The sequence below is a fragment of the Habropoda laboriosa genome, unplaced genomic scaffold (assembly GCF_001263275.1).
Source record: "Habropoda laboriosa isolate 0110345459 unplaced genomic scaffold, ASM126327v1 scaffold80, whole genome shotgun sequence".
Classification (NCBI taxonomy): Eukaryota; Metazoa; Arthropoda; class Insecta; order Hymenoptera; family Apidae; genus Habropoda; species Habropoda laboriosa.
Window position 1 is genome coordinate 526,869 of NW_017100193.1, and position 16,410 is coordinate 543,278.

The 16,410-nt window shown below is 37.4% G+C and overlaps 4 protein-coding genes across 5 annotated transcripts in view; 3 read left to right on the forward strand and 1 right to left on the reverse strand.

The window, feature by feature from the left end:
- LOC108570147 (autophagy-related protein 9A) overlaps positions 1-1,556 on the forward strand; it is a 4,770-nt gene extending 3,214 nt beyond the window's left edge. The window contains exons 6-8 of one of the 2 annotated variants that reach the window (XM_017931937.1): positions 1-89; positions 168-542; positions 605-1,556. The exon at positions 1-89 is cut by the window's left edge and continues 862 nt beyond it. In XM_017931937.1, coding sequence (XP_017787426.1) covers positions 1-89; positions 168-542; positions 605-796 — 656 coding nt within the window. In that variant the 3' untranslated portion in view covers positions 797-1,556. The remainder of the gene's footprint in view (positions 90-167; positions 543-604) is intronic. The other variant, XM_017931938.1, reaches the window with a different exon arrangement.
- Positions 1,557-1,845: 289 nt separating this feature from the next.
- On the forward strand, positions 1,846-3,456 carry LOC108570150. The gene is made up of 3 exons (XM_017931939.1): positions 1,846-2,001; positions 2,987-3,118; positions 3,253-3,456. The coding sequence occupies exons 1-3, from the start codon at positions 1,846-1,848 to the stop codon at positions 3,454-3,456; spliced, it is 492 nt and encodes a 163-aa protein (XP_017787428.1).
- A 327-nt stretch (positions 3,457-3,783) lies between these two features.
- Positions 3,784-6,396, reverse strand: LOC108570138 (sodium-independent sulfate anion transporter-like). The gene is made up of 11 exons (XM_017931927.1): positions 6,326-6,396; positions 6,008-6,189; positions 5,735-5,930; positions 5,454-5,674; positions 5,203-5,347; positions 4,953-5,117; positions 4,710-4,871; positions 4,465-4,605; positions 4,247-4,392; positions 4,009-4,170; positions 3,784-3,906 (listed from the first exon to the last, which is right to left on the reverse strand). Exons 1-11 carry the CDS (start codon positions 6,366-6,368, stop codon positions 3,784-3,786), a joined length of 1,686 nt encoding a protein of 561 aa, XP_017787416.1. The 5' UTR covers positions 6,369-6,396.
- Positions 6,397-10,235: 3,839 nt separating this feature from the next.
- The window catches only part of LOC108570139 (allatostatin-A receptor), a 14,109-nt gene continuing 7,934 nt past the window's right edge, over positions 10,236-16,410 (forward strand). The window contains exon 1 of the mRNA XM_017931928.1: positions 10,236-10,314. The gene's annotated coding sequence lies outside the window, so the exon portion shown is untranslated. The remainder of the gene's footprint in view (positions 10,315-16,410) is intronic.

Here is a 16,410-nt window from a genome sequence, read left to right on the forward strand (position 1 = left end):
TGCACGGTGGTATACACGGTGGAATACACGGTGGTGAAATGAACCCTCTTCTAACTAGCTTAAATAGTCTGTCTGGCCTGGGACCGGGTGTAAGTATTTGGAAAAATCTTCATTTCCTTTAATAATATTTAACCTTCTATCTAATCGAACTATGTGAATGATTCCAGTACAACGACATAGTATCGAATATAATTCGAAGCACAATGGTGAACCAAATAAGCGGACCGAGTATGAGTAACGTGTTCGCTCATCAACCCGGTACCTCGACCATTTCCGCCACCGCTGGAGGCGAATCTACGAGCATGACATTTGACTATTCGTCGCATTTGGTTCAACACGGCTTAAGGAAGGCTGAAAGTCCAGCTTATAACGACAAAGGACTCTTATACGGATTGCAACAAGGCTTATCGAACCAATCTCTGGGCGCATCTACCTTTTTATCGAGTCACGAATTACCTCCCGATCTCTCTATATCGGTAGAGATCACTGCTGCCGACATGTCTCTGTCTACATTGTACCTGCATGAACTGCATCACAGAGAAGTATGTTCTGCCTTTCCCCTTTCCACTGAATTCAATCATTTTACATAAAGATGAAATTTTAGGTTCGGAGAAGGAGTTATCAAGACGCGGCCACGAGAAATATATACCTCTGGCAACGAAGCCCTGTTCAAGAGCTAGCTACGCTTCCCGAAGTTCGGCAAGAGAGAGCACCCTTGCTGTTACATCAAGATTCCTCTATAAGGAACAACAGAGAATCTAAATACAACTTGAACGCTCATCTAAATAGCATCTGAATCATTCGTGCAGTGATATCACCACTTTTACAGAAAATAAAATCTTTATTTCATTTTACGCTTTGCGATACCACGTCCTCGTGATTTATTTTATAGCAAGGGAATAGCTTGAACACGTTTAAGAATCTGTGTTATCGATGTAAATACAGTATCGAAATATCGCTTTGTTAGACACGTTTACAAGGTCAACGACCTCAAGAATGCCTATTTCACCGCTGAAGGCCTATGCACATGTGTATACGCTATACGCGTCGAGTGTTTACGAAGGTTACTGGAATTTGCGCCGGATGTTAACAGCGTGTACGTGTGACGAAACAGAGAAATTCTGAGCATGAAAATTTTTCCTTTCTTCTCAAAACTCATTCTTCATACATATACATACTACATATTGCGAAACAATTCTTGCGTTGAACTATATAAAACACAAAAAAAAAAAAAAAACGATACGAATCTTTGTGTGTGTCTCTAGTCATATGCAATTAATCATACACGCCATAGCATAAACGATTATTTATTTGTTAAATGTAGTTACTCGATATACACGGTGGTTGAGAACGTTAATGGCTACAGTACGCGAGAACTTGCTTCCCCTATTCTTTACGACTATCACACAGTACAGCTAATGATCAAAGTATAAACTTTTTCGTTTGAAGTAACTTGCAGGTTGTCACGAGGCATAAGTTAGGGACGCGATTTAGCTCGTGTTTTACTTCTTTTTTCTCCTTTTTTTTAATTTTTTATTATGCGCAACGTTCGGTAACACGCAAATACAGATTCTTATTGACTATGAAAAATAACTACAAAGTAACGCGTAACAAAAGCAAATAACAAGAACGTTTTCACTAGGAAAATCTTGTATCGATACGATTTTATTGAAGATATATAATATTATTAATTTAAGGGTTACCTGTAATTTATCATTATGACAAATAAATAAGTTTCGTAATAAACTGTTTTTCATAAAAACGTGTTTTATACGTGTATAAGGCGGTTTAACAAACGAGCATTGAAAAATATGACTGGCGTAAAAATGGTGGCATTTATAAAATATGAACACTCACCAAAACTGCAGAAGTTCATCGTCAGATTGGACGTCGGGAGAGGCCATGCAGTATAATCTACGTTGTAATCGAAACATTAGCGAGAAGATGACGAAAAAAGACTTTGTGTACGACATTCGGCCGCCAGTTCAATGTTCTAGAAAGGTACGCCGTAACGATGCTCTTATCTGTTCGTACCAGTTGTCGTTTCCTTTCACACACTTGTCTCGCAGAAACAAACAACACAATTGTTTGTTTTATTCGTGAATTTACACGACAATTAGTTATTAAATAACATTTCGTTAACGCGAACACAATCGCAATGATACGCCAAGACTTTGAAACGAAGGTAATGTTACCGGTGAAAAGAGCCAACATGGCGTCACTTTGAACCGCGGGAAAAATTAAAAAAATTGCGATGCAACCAACAGGAAATCTTCGCAAATCACGGTAAATTTGATTATGCCCGTTTTAAATTCATTCAACATTCGAACGCGTTGTGTCTTTGGAACGAAAAATTACACGAAAAGGCACGACAGTCGAGAACGTTTAAAACGAAGATGACTCTACTAGCAGGACAAACGAACATGATGCCACATTTGATCAAGCGCACATTTTTACGAATTCTCTGGAAAATTCCAACGAAATTGCACTTAACATTACTATATCCATGTTCACTGTACACTTTGCTATCGAAACGTAAATATATTTCCGCGTGATTTACACTTCCAACGGAAAAAAATCAAAAATTATAGGAGAGAATTCGAAACGCACAGTTCAGAAGCAACGAACGAGGCCGTAACTGTCATGCGCAGGTGTTTGATTCGTGTAATTTCGGCGCCGACTCGGGTATGAATCGAACTATCGTTGCAATCTGCATCTGGATCGTACAATAATTTTGAAAACTATTCGTTATTAAAACAAAATAACGAGGAAGTTGAAAAATAGGTAATTAATATTAAAATTCTGGGAATATTTAATTTTTAATATTTTTTAACATTCAGCGTGATTCGTATGTACATAGATATACGTTAGATTGACATCGGTGGTTGATATTTGGCGCCATTAGACGTTCAGATTGTCGTCAAGTTTAGACAGATAAACACAGAGAGTGTATCGTAAATTTTTACAGTAAAGAACGTATTTTCAGTTAGACGAAGGAAAATATCCAATCGTATTACCTCTACAGCTCCGGAGGAAGCAAAATTCAGATTCGAAGTTGCCTCAGTACACTGTCATATCGGAAAAGAAGAAATTCGACGAAAACGACGACTCGATGAACGTAAGTGATTACGTTGTTTTTCATTATTGTGACACTCGGCGTGACTTCAACTCTGACTCCGAATCTAAAGTTGATTAATCGTCGTTCTTACAACATCCACTTATTTATCGATGATTTTTGTTGGTCTACCGTAGCTTTCGAAGCAACGGGTGTCAAGATTCGAATGCAATTTCTGCCACGAGCAACTTGCCACGCTTCTTTCTCTATCCACGCACATCAAATTTCATCGACGACAATATTGCAAATATTGTTACTGGATATTACTAGACAAAGAAACTATGGAAGAACATATGGAAAGCACTCACAGAATCGATCCAGGTATTATCTCGAACATCTAACGTGTACCTCTCCTTTATTATTCAACCTTTATGTAAACATCGATATCGTCGATAATTATTAGCTTTCGTCCTTTGAAATTTTCCTTCAAACGACAAAGTTTCGTCGAAACAACAGTATTTTGTGTACCTTGCAAGCATGATTGATTAAACGGTTTATACATACGAACTACTCTCGTTAAAGTTTATCGACCGACGTGCAGATTCGACATCTGTTTCCGACTTATACTTCAGAGTTTACAATCTACATACGTTAAATCATGCATGTTGTTACAATATCTATTATTACGAAATTTCACGCAACGCGATTTCATACACCTGTTGAAATTTTTATAAATTTATTCGGAGGTCCGGAGCAATGGTTTTCAGTACAGCTTCAACGTTATCGTGGCAATTTACACAGACGATCGTTTGTCCACGAAGCCGCAGATCGTTGGACAACAGCTTGAGGTTCTACAAAATGAACAGAAGAGTTTTCCAAGTTTCACCTTTGAGATTTGTGCGACTGAGAATGAGAATAGGAGAAAGGCAAAGCCCCCGTTGAAAAAGGCTCACCTTTGCCACCGTGATATCGATCCTCTTCAAATTTTTGCAGTCGAGCAGAACATCGCACGAATTTTCTTCGGAAAGCTTCATTATCTTGGCTCGGAAATTTTCCGCCGCTGGAAACGTAACAGTTTCCTCGGGCATAACCCGTATCACGGATTTATCTTCCAGCTGGAATGTTAAATAGAGACTCGGAACTGTACGTTCAACGTATAATAATTCATAATTAACAGATTATATATTTCACCTGCTCGATTTCGGTGTAGACAGGCGGTCGTGCCGAGAAATATAACAATACTACGAGATTTAATATTATACCGATAATAATTCCCCATTCGAGTTTCAGAAACACGCAGAACAGTAAGGTGATCAGCATTAAGAAAAAGTCGATCTCTGGGAAAAGATAGAGTCGTGTCAGCGTTTGAAATTGAAATTGTGTCATTTATCACGACGTAACTTACTTACTCTTGGCACGCCATAGTACACCGTACGTTTTAAAGTCGAGCATGTAGTACATAGCGCATATAATAAGGCCGGCCAAAGTGGCTTTAGGAATGAAACGAAACGTGGATGTAAGGAGACTAGATGCAAGTAACACGAGAGCACCTGAAACAAACGATCGTCGTTGTAAGGAAAAATTTATACGGGATGAGTTTATTTCGTATTACACAGGTGTATGTATGTATGTACGTATAGTACACAGTACACACCAGTAAAAAGACCTCCAAATGTGGTCTTAACTCCGGAGGAATGATTGACAGCAGTTCGAGTGAAAGAACCCGTGACTGGCATTGACCGAACGAACGAGCCAAACATGTTGCACAATCCCAGCGCGAACATTTCCTGCGTGGCGTCCAAAGATTTCCCCATTGCTAAACGTGCAACGTTCATCCGCTGTTATACACTATAATACGTAATTGCACAGTCGTTTAACCGTTTGATACATAGCATACCGAAAGCTTTTGCTATCGCCATGTGCTCGATCGTAGATACAACTGGAACGGAGATAAGAGTCGTTCCCATCGCAGTCACTATACTAGTGAAGTTGTACGTGTTATTGTTGGCGGTGATCGTGAATGGTGGCGGTCCAAACGAAGGCAATCCATTACCCATCGATCCTGGAAATGTCTCTCTCGTTTCTCTTTCCCGAATTTCCTCCCCTCGCCTTTACGTTACGTTAAACATCTTTTCTATCCCTCTCACCGGTTAACTGAAACGGTTCCTGCCCGTTCACGTAAAAGATATACGTCATGGCAGTTCCTACGATGACCACCAGGGCGTTACGCGCAAGAGCGACGATCCAAGCAATCTTCTGTGGCCAAGTGCCACTTCGACGTCCCGGCAAGTTCTTGTGCACATGTCAAAGTGAAAATTAGTTCGATAGAAGGGAATGCGGAACAGTAAGCCGACGACGCATCGTGTCACTCCCCTTGGAACTGTATGCAAGTACGTACCTTGCATATGACTAGAGCCAATATCGTCGCTGTACCGAGCAACGTGTCCTGATAGCGGATCTTTTTCAGATTCGAGAAAACTGAGATCAACGAATCTACCAAATCTTCGCTTCTACCAGGAATCCCTAACAACGGTTTGAACTGAGAAGCGGCTATGTTGATGGCAGCTGCCGCTGTGAAACCCGTGATCACAGGCAACGAAATGAAATCCAGGAGGAAACCTGAAGAGAATACGATATTATTTGGTTCTTGCATCGCGTTCATTACTACTCTCTACTCACCCAAATGGAACAAGCCTAGCAACGCTATAATACAGCCCTTCAAAAAGGAAAGTAGCACAACCATATCCGCGCTGTAATTCAATACTAAAGGACGGACCATTGTCGCCATGATAGCTGTTGGTCCAATGGTAATACTATTGCAGGAACCGAAAATAATGTAGACGAAGGATGCCATGAAAGAGGCGTATAAACCGTACTAAGGGAAGAAAGGGTGAAAAATGAGTGAACACGAGAGACGATATAAACGACACGCGATGGCTCGCTTGAATTTACCTCGGGGCTTAATCCAGCAACGATACCGTAAGCGATACCTTGCGGAATAGCGGTGAGACCAACCGTGAAGCCGGCCAATACATCTTGAGGCAGCCACGTGAGCTTGTACGTTCTGAGCCAAGACAAAATCGGCAACCTTCGCTTCGTGTACGTGTAGAAAGAGTCTTTGCCGCATCGTGCCACTGGAAAAGTGTAAAAAGAGAGCACAGGAGTATTTCTTGAATTCTTAAAACTCCTCTTCCTCTGTTGATAGTACGACGAGAGTTTAGAGAAATGCGGCTCGCGACGCAGCACGTGACCCAAATGTCGTAAACTTACTTCTCTCGCGAAACATCGTGCTCTTCGTCGTATACTTCAGCATGCTTGAAAATTATTTCGACGCGTCACACTGCAATGCTGGATACTCGATGCAATAACTTTTCTCTTATGCACGTTAAATCTTTACATAACGTTCACACACACACACCGTCGCGTTTCTCACAGTAAACGAGCTGAATTATTAATGTCACGTAAAGAAACAATGCTCCGCTGATGCTCGAAAATTCTAAACACGAATCCCGACCACGTGGGTTAACATTCGCGAGTAATCGCGGAAAATCGAAGAGAGACTGTTGACACGTGAGTCTGTTGAGAATATAGTCTTAAGAAATCGGTCAAGCCTTGACTGTCCGTATTTATCGCAGTTCCCCCACTTTCTTGATAACTCGACGGTAATCGTATCTGCGAGCGTTAACGAAATCGGCGTGGAATTCGACCTGTTCCCTTCGCTCATCTTCTCTACTTCTTCAAATTACAATTCCATACTCGAACGCAAGTCGCAAGATATGCGAAAGCTACAATGTTCCTTTTTTCTGTTCATTTTCTTCAGTTTTCACACGGGACGAAGAAACGAAGAGAAGAGGATGTAACGCCTGCGCGAAATCCAGGATTCTCGGTCAGCTCGCGGGCTAGTGGCTCTGAATGAAAGCTCTGTGCTTTCAGTGCCGCGCGAAACGGAGACGTCGTCGTTGCGACCTTACTCTCCGTTCCCATATCCAAACATACGTGTTTGTAACCAACACGCATTTTCCGTGGGGAAAAACAATTCAGCTCTTCAACCCCTTTCATTCTTTACACACTTTCCTTCTCGCGTTCGACCAAGCTCGCAGCTCTTTCGTTGAAAGAAGGAAAGAACGAGAGGTTCCCGCGTTGAACCGCGATTTCTCCTAATATCTTACGCCGATCCGTAGGAAAGTAATTAAAAAATATTCGATCGACGATTCCCAACCGGATAATGATTATCGGAGAATCAGTTGGATAATTCTGTCTCTGAACAAGCCCACTATGGAGTTCGACCTAATTGAATCAAGTTATCGCGATAAGCGGAGGAATAGAAGCTCCTTGCTGGGTTTACAAGTTCGGGTATTCCTATAATATTTACACGACGACGATTCGTACGTATGCACGTAGAAGAATCGAAAAGGCTCCGTTGATTTTAACGACAGCTGAGATTTTTCGTCAGAAGTAACCAAGGTAAGATTATTATTCGCCACGATTCCCACAGAGATGTAATAAATTCACGAGCATCCTCGTGCGCTCCGACACAAGCGAACTGTAACTCTCCAGGCAGTACCGATGGAATTTGTAATAGAACCCGGTCGGAAATGCAATTTTACAAGTGGCTTCGTTTCACGCGACACCGCGGGCACAGGATGCTGCGTTTTGAAAATTCAAGCGATTAATCCTGAAAAGGGCTACGCGATTGGACGTATTTTAATCATCAAAGTAACTCGTATTTCGTCGCTGTTCACTTTAACTACGAGTGTTATTCACCGTTAATTAACGGTCCGGCTTTAAGATATGTCCGCACACAAGTATACGTACGTATATGATAATTGACGCATTAAATACGTCAATCCGGCGATATCATCTACGAAATTTCTTCTAGATATTGTAACGACCGGTATCGTTGATAAAGTGAAGATTGATCGTCGGATATACCACACGGGTGATTATCGCGAATCGAGAAGCCGGTGTTATTTAAAAATACGTGTTTACGCGCATGTACTATGAATCGTATGTGTACAGTGCAAAAATAGTAACGAAGAAATTAATGACCGACCAGTCCTGTTATCTGCAAACGATGCGACACTCTGCACACCTGTTGACGAAATAATACGAGTTCGTCGGATGAACGCAGTCATGTTTTATCCATTTCGGTGGCTTTAATCGACTACGGCGGTGTCTCTAGCCGGACAGCGAAACGGGAAAGAAGAACGGACAGAGGTGGGTTTCGTAGGAAAGCCATGCAACGGCACGTTCTCCTGTTTGCACGTTCGTGACTGCGAAATTTTCAACGCGAATATATAGCAGGCGTAGTAGACGAGATGCAAAGAGCAACGGAAATCGATACGTTCAGTTTCACAGCTGCTTCGTGACATATCATTAATTTCCGCGTATCGTATCTGAGAATTAATCGACTCGTCAAAAGGCGATTCCTGTTGAAGAAGCGATCAAAGAATTATGAAAAGTTCTTTTGCTTTTCCTTTCCGCGAAACTTCAAACGAGTTTTCTCTCCCTTTGCACCCGAGTCGTTCGAATATTCCCGCCAAAGTTTCATCCAATCTTCGCTACTTTGTAGAATGTACGACTCGAATCTGCAGCTTGCAAAGTTTACTATCGTCGTTCGACGTCTAAACGGCTTCGCGTTGTCAACTGTTACATGTAACAGCAGGTTTCTATCGGCTTTCCGTTAACCGCAAGTGTCACTTTCCTGTAGGGATAGCGTTGCCTGACGAGTGCTATCCGATTCACGATTATTTAGACTGACATACTCCGATAGGATTAAGAGATCGCATCTGATGCTCAAAGCCGATCAAACTTCGCTTTAACCACTGCGGAAACTGCGGTAATTGCGGTACGCGCCTCGCTTCGGGCATGGTGTATAACTGGAATTTCTGCGTTTATACATTTCCACGCTTATAGATTAACCCTCGGAAGGCGAATGGTTTTAGACGGACGCGGGAGGTCGTTTTGACCCAGAGCAAAATTTCTGTCGTACGCGGGTTTCAAGAAGGAATTGGGTATAAATGTGTATACTGTCAACTATATACAGGCTGTTTCCGAAAATGTGGGCATAACCTCGGGGACAGATTCAGTACGCTAGAACAGGGGTCGGCAAACTTTTTTTCTGAAGGACCGGATACTAAATATTTTTTGGCTTTGTGGGCCAAGAGAGAAAATTCAGATTATTACGTGTGTATGTATGTAGGTAGTTCACTACAAATAAAAATTTTTTGACAAATCAATTTATTAATGCGAAATATGGAATTCTTTCTTTTTCGACAATATTTCATTTAACTGTAGTTAAAACTTTGTATTTCCTATCGTCAAAGTTGATTGTAAATGTTCATTTGTCAGTGCTGAGTTATAGTGAATTTGATTCTTGGATCACAAACATAACTGGCGGGCGATAAAACAACTAATGGCGGGCCGCAGTTTGCCGACCCCTGAGCTAAAATAAGAAAAAAAGTTCGTATGAACATATGCCCGATATGAGCTTATTTCCGAATTGTAGCCGTTTTCATGTGAAACCTGTTATTTAATCATTTTCACAGAAATTGTTCAAAGTGGTGACCCTCGGCTAGAATGCGGGCTTCCAAACGTATCGATGTAAATTATCATTGAAATTGTTCTGAAAGGTATTAGACGATCACTCGAAATTATTATAAAATGTATCAGCAAATTGCCATACGTGCTGTTACCACCAAGAACATGATTAAGCTGATTGAAACAAATTGCGAAATAGCGTTTATATAGCAGACCAGAAGCTCGTGCATGAGATAAAAAGCGTTACTTGTAAATAATTAAAAGAAGCAGTCAACAGAGTCGTAAGAATTACTGGAAGACAAAAACGGCTATAATTCGGAAACAAAGTCGCATCGGGCATATGTTTATATGAACTGTTTTTCTTATTTTAGCGTACTGAATCTATCACCCTGTATATTTTATATTTTTCTTGGTTATTTACATTTGATACATAAGATAGGTGTATTTCCTGTACCAAAGGTAATAACTTTACCGCTGTTGAGTCAAAATGACCCTGCATTCGTCGTGCAAGGGTTAATAACACCGTTCCTCTCACTCTTTCTCTGCGATTGTACATTTTTTTTTCAGAATGACAGACTGTAACAAAAGTTCAATGGGCAACGAAACTTTTTCGCACTCGGACAACGTAACAGTAAACGAGGAGTACATTTTTAACAGAACCGACGTAAAAGTGATCTTTATTATTCTCTATACCGTCGTCTTCGTACCATGCTTCCTCGGTAAGTTCTTTACCTTGGTAAATTTATTCTCTCGCATCGCTTCGTCGGGACTTTACAATTCTTCTACGTCGCTGATGTTTCTATTCCCGCGGAGAGGGAAACCTGTACAAAACCGTCTACCTAAGGGGGAAACCCTAATCGATGGGTAGTAAAATATTGTTGCACGTAGCAAAATACCGTGCAGGTAAAGGGTTGTTCCTATTCATCTGAGACAAAGAAATCAGGGAAGTCACCTGTTCTCTGGGAAATTGCGCGGAGGGCAAACTTCAATTCGTGGAAATACAGTAAATTCTCTACAAGAGTCAGTAAGTTTGGATTCTACAAGTGACAGTATAGATGGTCCTACGCCTAGGCTGTGTCATTGCTGCGTCCATGTTATCTCGCTCGCAGTCAGACAAGCGTGTAACGCTACACCAGTCGGTTTCCTTTACGAGATTTCACGGCTCCACAAATCATAATAGAAAAATATAATTTCTTTAATTTTACTTTTTTTTCATCTGGAATTTTTTTTAACATGGTGAGATTTTCCTGATGAAAATGACATAAAGCACGACATAATTTGAACAACATTTACTTATTAACACGTTACTGTCACGCCAGATTTACAGGTTGCTGTCAGGCGGCCACAAGAAAATATATTTTAAGCATAGGATTACAGTATTATGCTTTATAGTTTTTTTTTTTCAATTGAAAATAATGTCTAGCTAGCTATGACGTTCAAAATTTTTAGTTGACAACATTTATTTTATTTTAATTATTCTAAACATTTGAGGCACTCCAGTCACTGATGACCACCATGGCCATATCGAGGAAACAATCTAACGTTAAAACTTATTGAGTGATTAATTTAATTTCATAATATATCGCTTTGGATAAATTACAAAAACAAATTGCTAAGAAATTACATTAAATACCAGTACACATTATCCGTCGAATGTAGAAGGAGAGGCACCGTTTGGTTGCCAATTGTTTATCACATAGAGTCGGCCTACCTCCACGTAAAAAATAAAAATGTAGGATCGATTCCACAAGTGTCAGTAAAATGTAGGGTCGATAGCAGCAGAAAAGCTGCTAAACAATTAAAATTAAATGTAACGATAGAAATTATTGCAATAATGCGCAATGCAATTGAAAAATTGAAAGAATCAAAAGAAAAAACGCGAATTCGTATCTTTTTCGATTCTAGAATATAAGAAAATTTGAATAAAATACGCGACGAGAATTGGGGAGAAGCATAAGTTAAACGCGTAAAAATATTCAATAATAAACGAACTAGGGATGAAGCTATTATTTCAATACGCGATGCACTGACTCTAGTATTTACTAAAATTCAAAAATTCTCGCATAAATTCCAAAAATAGATTATTAATTACGGTAAACTACTGAGACGGTTTAATTAAGGGTGGGCATGGTGCTGCTTTAGTTTGAAATGATTTATAAACACATAATTAACAGAGGAAAAACCGTGAAACGGCAAAACGTCTACATTCTAATTGTTATAACATGTAAACAGAACTTTAAATTTAGTGTAAACAGAAAAAATATATAATACAATTTATTTCACGGTATTGCAACAAATAAACGTTGAATCAATATTTAATTCGTATAAAAACAATTATTTAACGTAATAATTTTACCTTCACTATGGCTATTTTTAATCTACGACCACAGGTCAACCTGATTTCTAATCCTTACGAACTTTAAATTCAGTCTAAACTGAGAAAATATATAATACAATTTATTTCACGGTATTGCAACAAACAAACGTTGAATAGATTCTTAATTCGTATAGAAACATTTATTTAAAATAATAATTTCACCTTCACTATGGCTATTTTAAATTTACGACCAAGGGTCAACCTGATTTTTAATCCTCCGAACTTGATTTCACAACGAGAAAGTAATAAGATCGTTGAAACGTACTTATTTGTCAAAGAAACTTGCAAAAATGTATAAATAATAATATGTAATGTTTTAACAAATTTTTGGAAGTATAAATTAATAATAAAATTGTGAAAATTAATAAATTATACGTTATTATAACATTAATAGAATTATGACTAAACCGAAGTTCGAAGTCGAGTATTTAAAGTCTGATATTACGTGCCTAGCGAGTGCCGGTAATTGTTAAAATTTGTTTAATAATTAGTAATAGAAATTCTAATTGATTCTAATGTATACAAGTGTTACAAGAAGGCTGAGTGTGTACAGGGTGGACATAGACTAGCTAGTAGCCCCCGACCACTCTATTCACATCTCAGAACCTTCAGGTCAAAATACGCCGCGAAGTGTCTAGGGCCCAGTATAAAGGGTAAATGATTTCGCGGGACATCGGCGGGTCCTTATATACCTGCGGTACCCTCTCCCCAAAGTCATTAGCAAAATCGTCGGTTAGGTCAGGCGGGAAATTTTCGCGGGAGATTTTCGCGGGAGATTTCCGATATCGTAACACGGTATAATTTATCAATTTTCACAATTTTATTAAAAATTTATACTTCCGACAATTTGTTATAACATTGCATATAACAATTTATACGTTTTTACAATATTCTTCAATGGAAACATAGGTTTTAGCGTTCTCGTTACTTACTCGTGGTTAAATTAATTTCGTAGGGATTAAAAATCAGGTTGACCTGTGGTCGTAGATTAAAAATAACCATAGTACAGCTAAATTTATCGTGTTAAATAATTCTTCTTACACGAATGAAAAATGTATTCAACGTTTGCTTGTTACAATACCATGAAATAAATATAATTTATCAATTTTCACAATTTTGTTATAAATTTATACTTCCGACAATTTGTTATAACATTGCATATAACAATTTATACGTTTTTACAATATTCTTCAATGGAAACATAGGTTTTAGCGTTCTCGTTACTTACTCGTGGTTAAATTAATTTTGTAGGGATTAAAAATCAGGTTGACCTGTGGTCGTAGATTAAAAATAACCATGGTACAGCTCAATTTATCGTGTTAAATAATTCTTTCTACACGAATGAAAAATGTATTCCACGTTTGTTTGTTATAATATCGTGAAATGAATTATATTACACATTTTCTCTATTCACACTGAATTTAAAGATTATAACGATTAAAAATCAAGTTGACCTGTGGTCATTTATCAGGAATAGTCATAATAAAGCTGAAATTATTGTGTTAAATAATTTTTTTAATACGAATTAGGAATTTATTCAACGTTTGCTTGTTACTACTTGTTACAGTATACTGTCTCGCAATGTGAATTTTAGTAAATTAGGTTGAACTGCACAGAAAATGCACAGAACTGCACAAATAATTCATTTCACGATATTATAACAAACAAACGTTGAATACATTTTTGATTCGTGTAAAAGGAATTATTTAACACGATAAATTTAGCTGTACTATGGTTATTTTTAATCTACGACCACAGGTCAACCTGATTTTTAATCCTTAGCAAATTAATTAAACCACCAGTAAGTAACGAGGACATTGAAACGTAGTTATCCATTGAATAAAGTTATAGAAACGTATAAATGATTCTATGTAGCGTTATAATAGATTGTTGTAAGTAATAAATTAAGAACAGAAATTTCCCGCGAAAACTAATCGGTTTCCCGCGAAAAATAGTCGATTCCCGCCTGACCTAACCGACGATTTTGCTAATGACTTTGGGGAGAGGGTACCGCAGGTATATATGGACCCGGCGATGTCCCGCCAACTTATTCACCCTTTATACTGGGCCCTAGACACTTCGCGGCATATTTTGACCTGAAGGTTCTGAGATGTGAATAGAGTGGTCGGGGGCTACTAGCTAGTCTATGTCCACCCTGTACACACTCAGCCTTCTTGTAACACTTGTATACATTAGAATCAATTAGAATTTCTATTACTAATTATTAAACAAATTTTAACAATTACCGGCACTCGCTAGGCACGTAATATCAGACTTTAAATACTCGACTTCGAACTTCGGTTTAGTCATAATTCTATTAATGTTATAATAACGTATAATTTATTAATTTTCACAATTTTATTATTAATTTATACTTCCAAAAATTTGTTAAAACATTACATATTATTATTTATACATTTTTGCAAGTTTCTTTGACAAATAAGTACGTTTCAACGATCTTATTACTTTCTCGTTGTGAAATCAAGTTCGGAGGATTAAAAATCAGGTTGACCCTTGGTCGTAAATTTAAAATAGCCATAGTGAAGGTGAAATTATTATTTTAAATAAATGTTTCTATACGAATTAAGAATCTATTCAACGTTTGTTTGTTGCAATACCATGAAATAAATTGTATTATATATTTTCTCAGTTTAGACTGAATTTAAAGTTCGTAAGGATTAGAAATCAGGTTGACCTGTGGTCGTAGATTAAAAATAGCCATAGTGAAGGTAAAATTATTACGTTAAATAATTGTTTTTATACGAATTAAATATTGATTCAACGTTTATTTGTTGCAATACCGTGAAATAAATTGTATTATATATTTTCTCAGTTTAGACTGAATTTAAAGTTCGTAAGGATTAGAAATCAGGTTGACCCTTGGTCGTAAATTTAAAATAGCCATAGTGAAGGTAAAATTATTACGTTAAATAATTGTTTTTATACGAATTAAATATTGATTCAACGTTTATTTGTTGCAATACCGTGAAATAAATTGTATTATATATTTTTTCTGTTTACACTAAATTTAAAGTTCTGTTTACATGTTATAACAATTAGAATGTAGACGTTTTGCCGTTTCACGGTTTTTCCTCTGTTAATTATGTGTTTATAAATCATTTCAAACTAAAGCAGCACCATGCCCACCCTTAATTAAACCGTCTCAGTAGTTTACCGTAATTAATAATCTATTTTCGGAATTTATACGAGAATTTTTGAATTTTAGTAAATACTAGAGTCAGTGCATCGCGTATTGAAATAATAGCTTATACAGATAATCTTTTGAAATTACTCTTAATTAGGGAAAATCTTGAATCTTGTATGGAAGATGAAGATTTTCAGGAAATATTTATTTTTCAACAATGAATTTTTGTTTTATCGATTAATAACGTACGAAATGATTTTTGGAAAATTTTCTTCGTTTGAACGTTCGTTTAAGGTTCGACTATGATTATCAAATCTCTCGAAACACCGTAGAATGTTCAATTTTAAAAGTAACTTCTTCAATTTTTGGATAATCTGGGTAACGTGTTAGTGTTGACGATACACTTTCGAGTATAGACGTTAAAGTTCATAGAGTGGTCGGGGGCTACTAGCTAGCCTATGTCCACCCTGTACACACTCAGCCTTCTTGTAACACTTGTATACATTAGAATCAATTAGAATTTCAATACAATAGACTGAATAACAATTCATTTTAACTAATACCTATTAGAAATTTTCCTTTTAAAACAAATATAAATCATTTTACCAATTACTGGTACTTGCTAGACATTTAATATCAGACTTTAAATATTCTCCTTTCGGTTCTTTTAAATACAATCAAATAATTTCTTCAATTATCGATACTGACTTGGAATACTCCGCTTCGAATAAAATATTTCGAAATTATTTTGAAGGTTTAGGGAAATAAACATTTGAATTTTAGTCATCGTTGTTCTTCAGACTTGTCGAATAGGATATTGAAATGACTTTGAGAGGTTGCCTTTTCGTTACTTTTCTTCCAGCAATTGAAATTAATTTGAAATTTTTCATATATTTTCTCTGATATTGAATTTTGTTTACTAATAATTTACCATCCAACGAATTTGCATGAATTGCATGTTAAGTAGTTAGTTGATTTATTATTGTATATTGTGAGCTGATTTGGAACGAGTGCACTATGCCCACCCTAAATTAAACCGTCTCAGTAGTTTACCGTAATTAATAATCTATTTTCGGAATTTATACGAGAATTTTTGAATTTTAGTAAATACTAGAGTCAGTGCATCGCGTATTGAAATAATAGCTTCATCCCTAGTTCGTTTATTATTGAATATTTTTACGCGTTTAACTTATGCTTCTCCCCAATTCTCGTCGCGTATTTTATTCAAATTTTCTTATATTCTAGAATCGAAAAAGATACGAATTCGCGATTTTTCTTTTGATTCTTTCAATT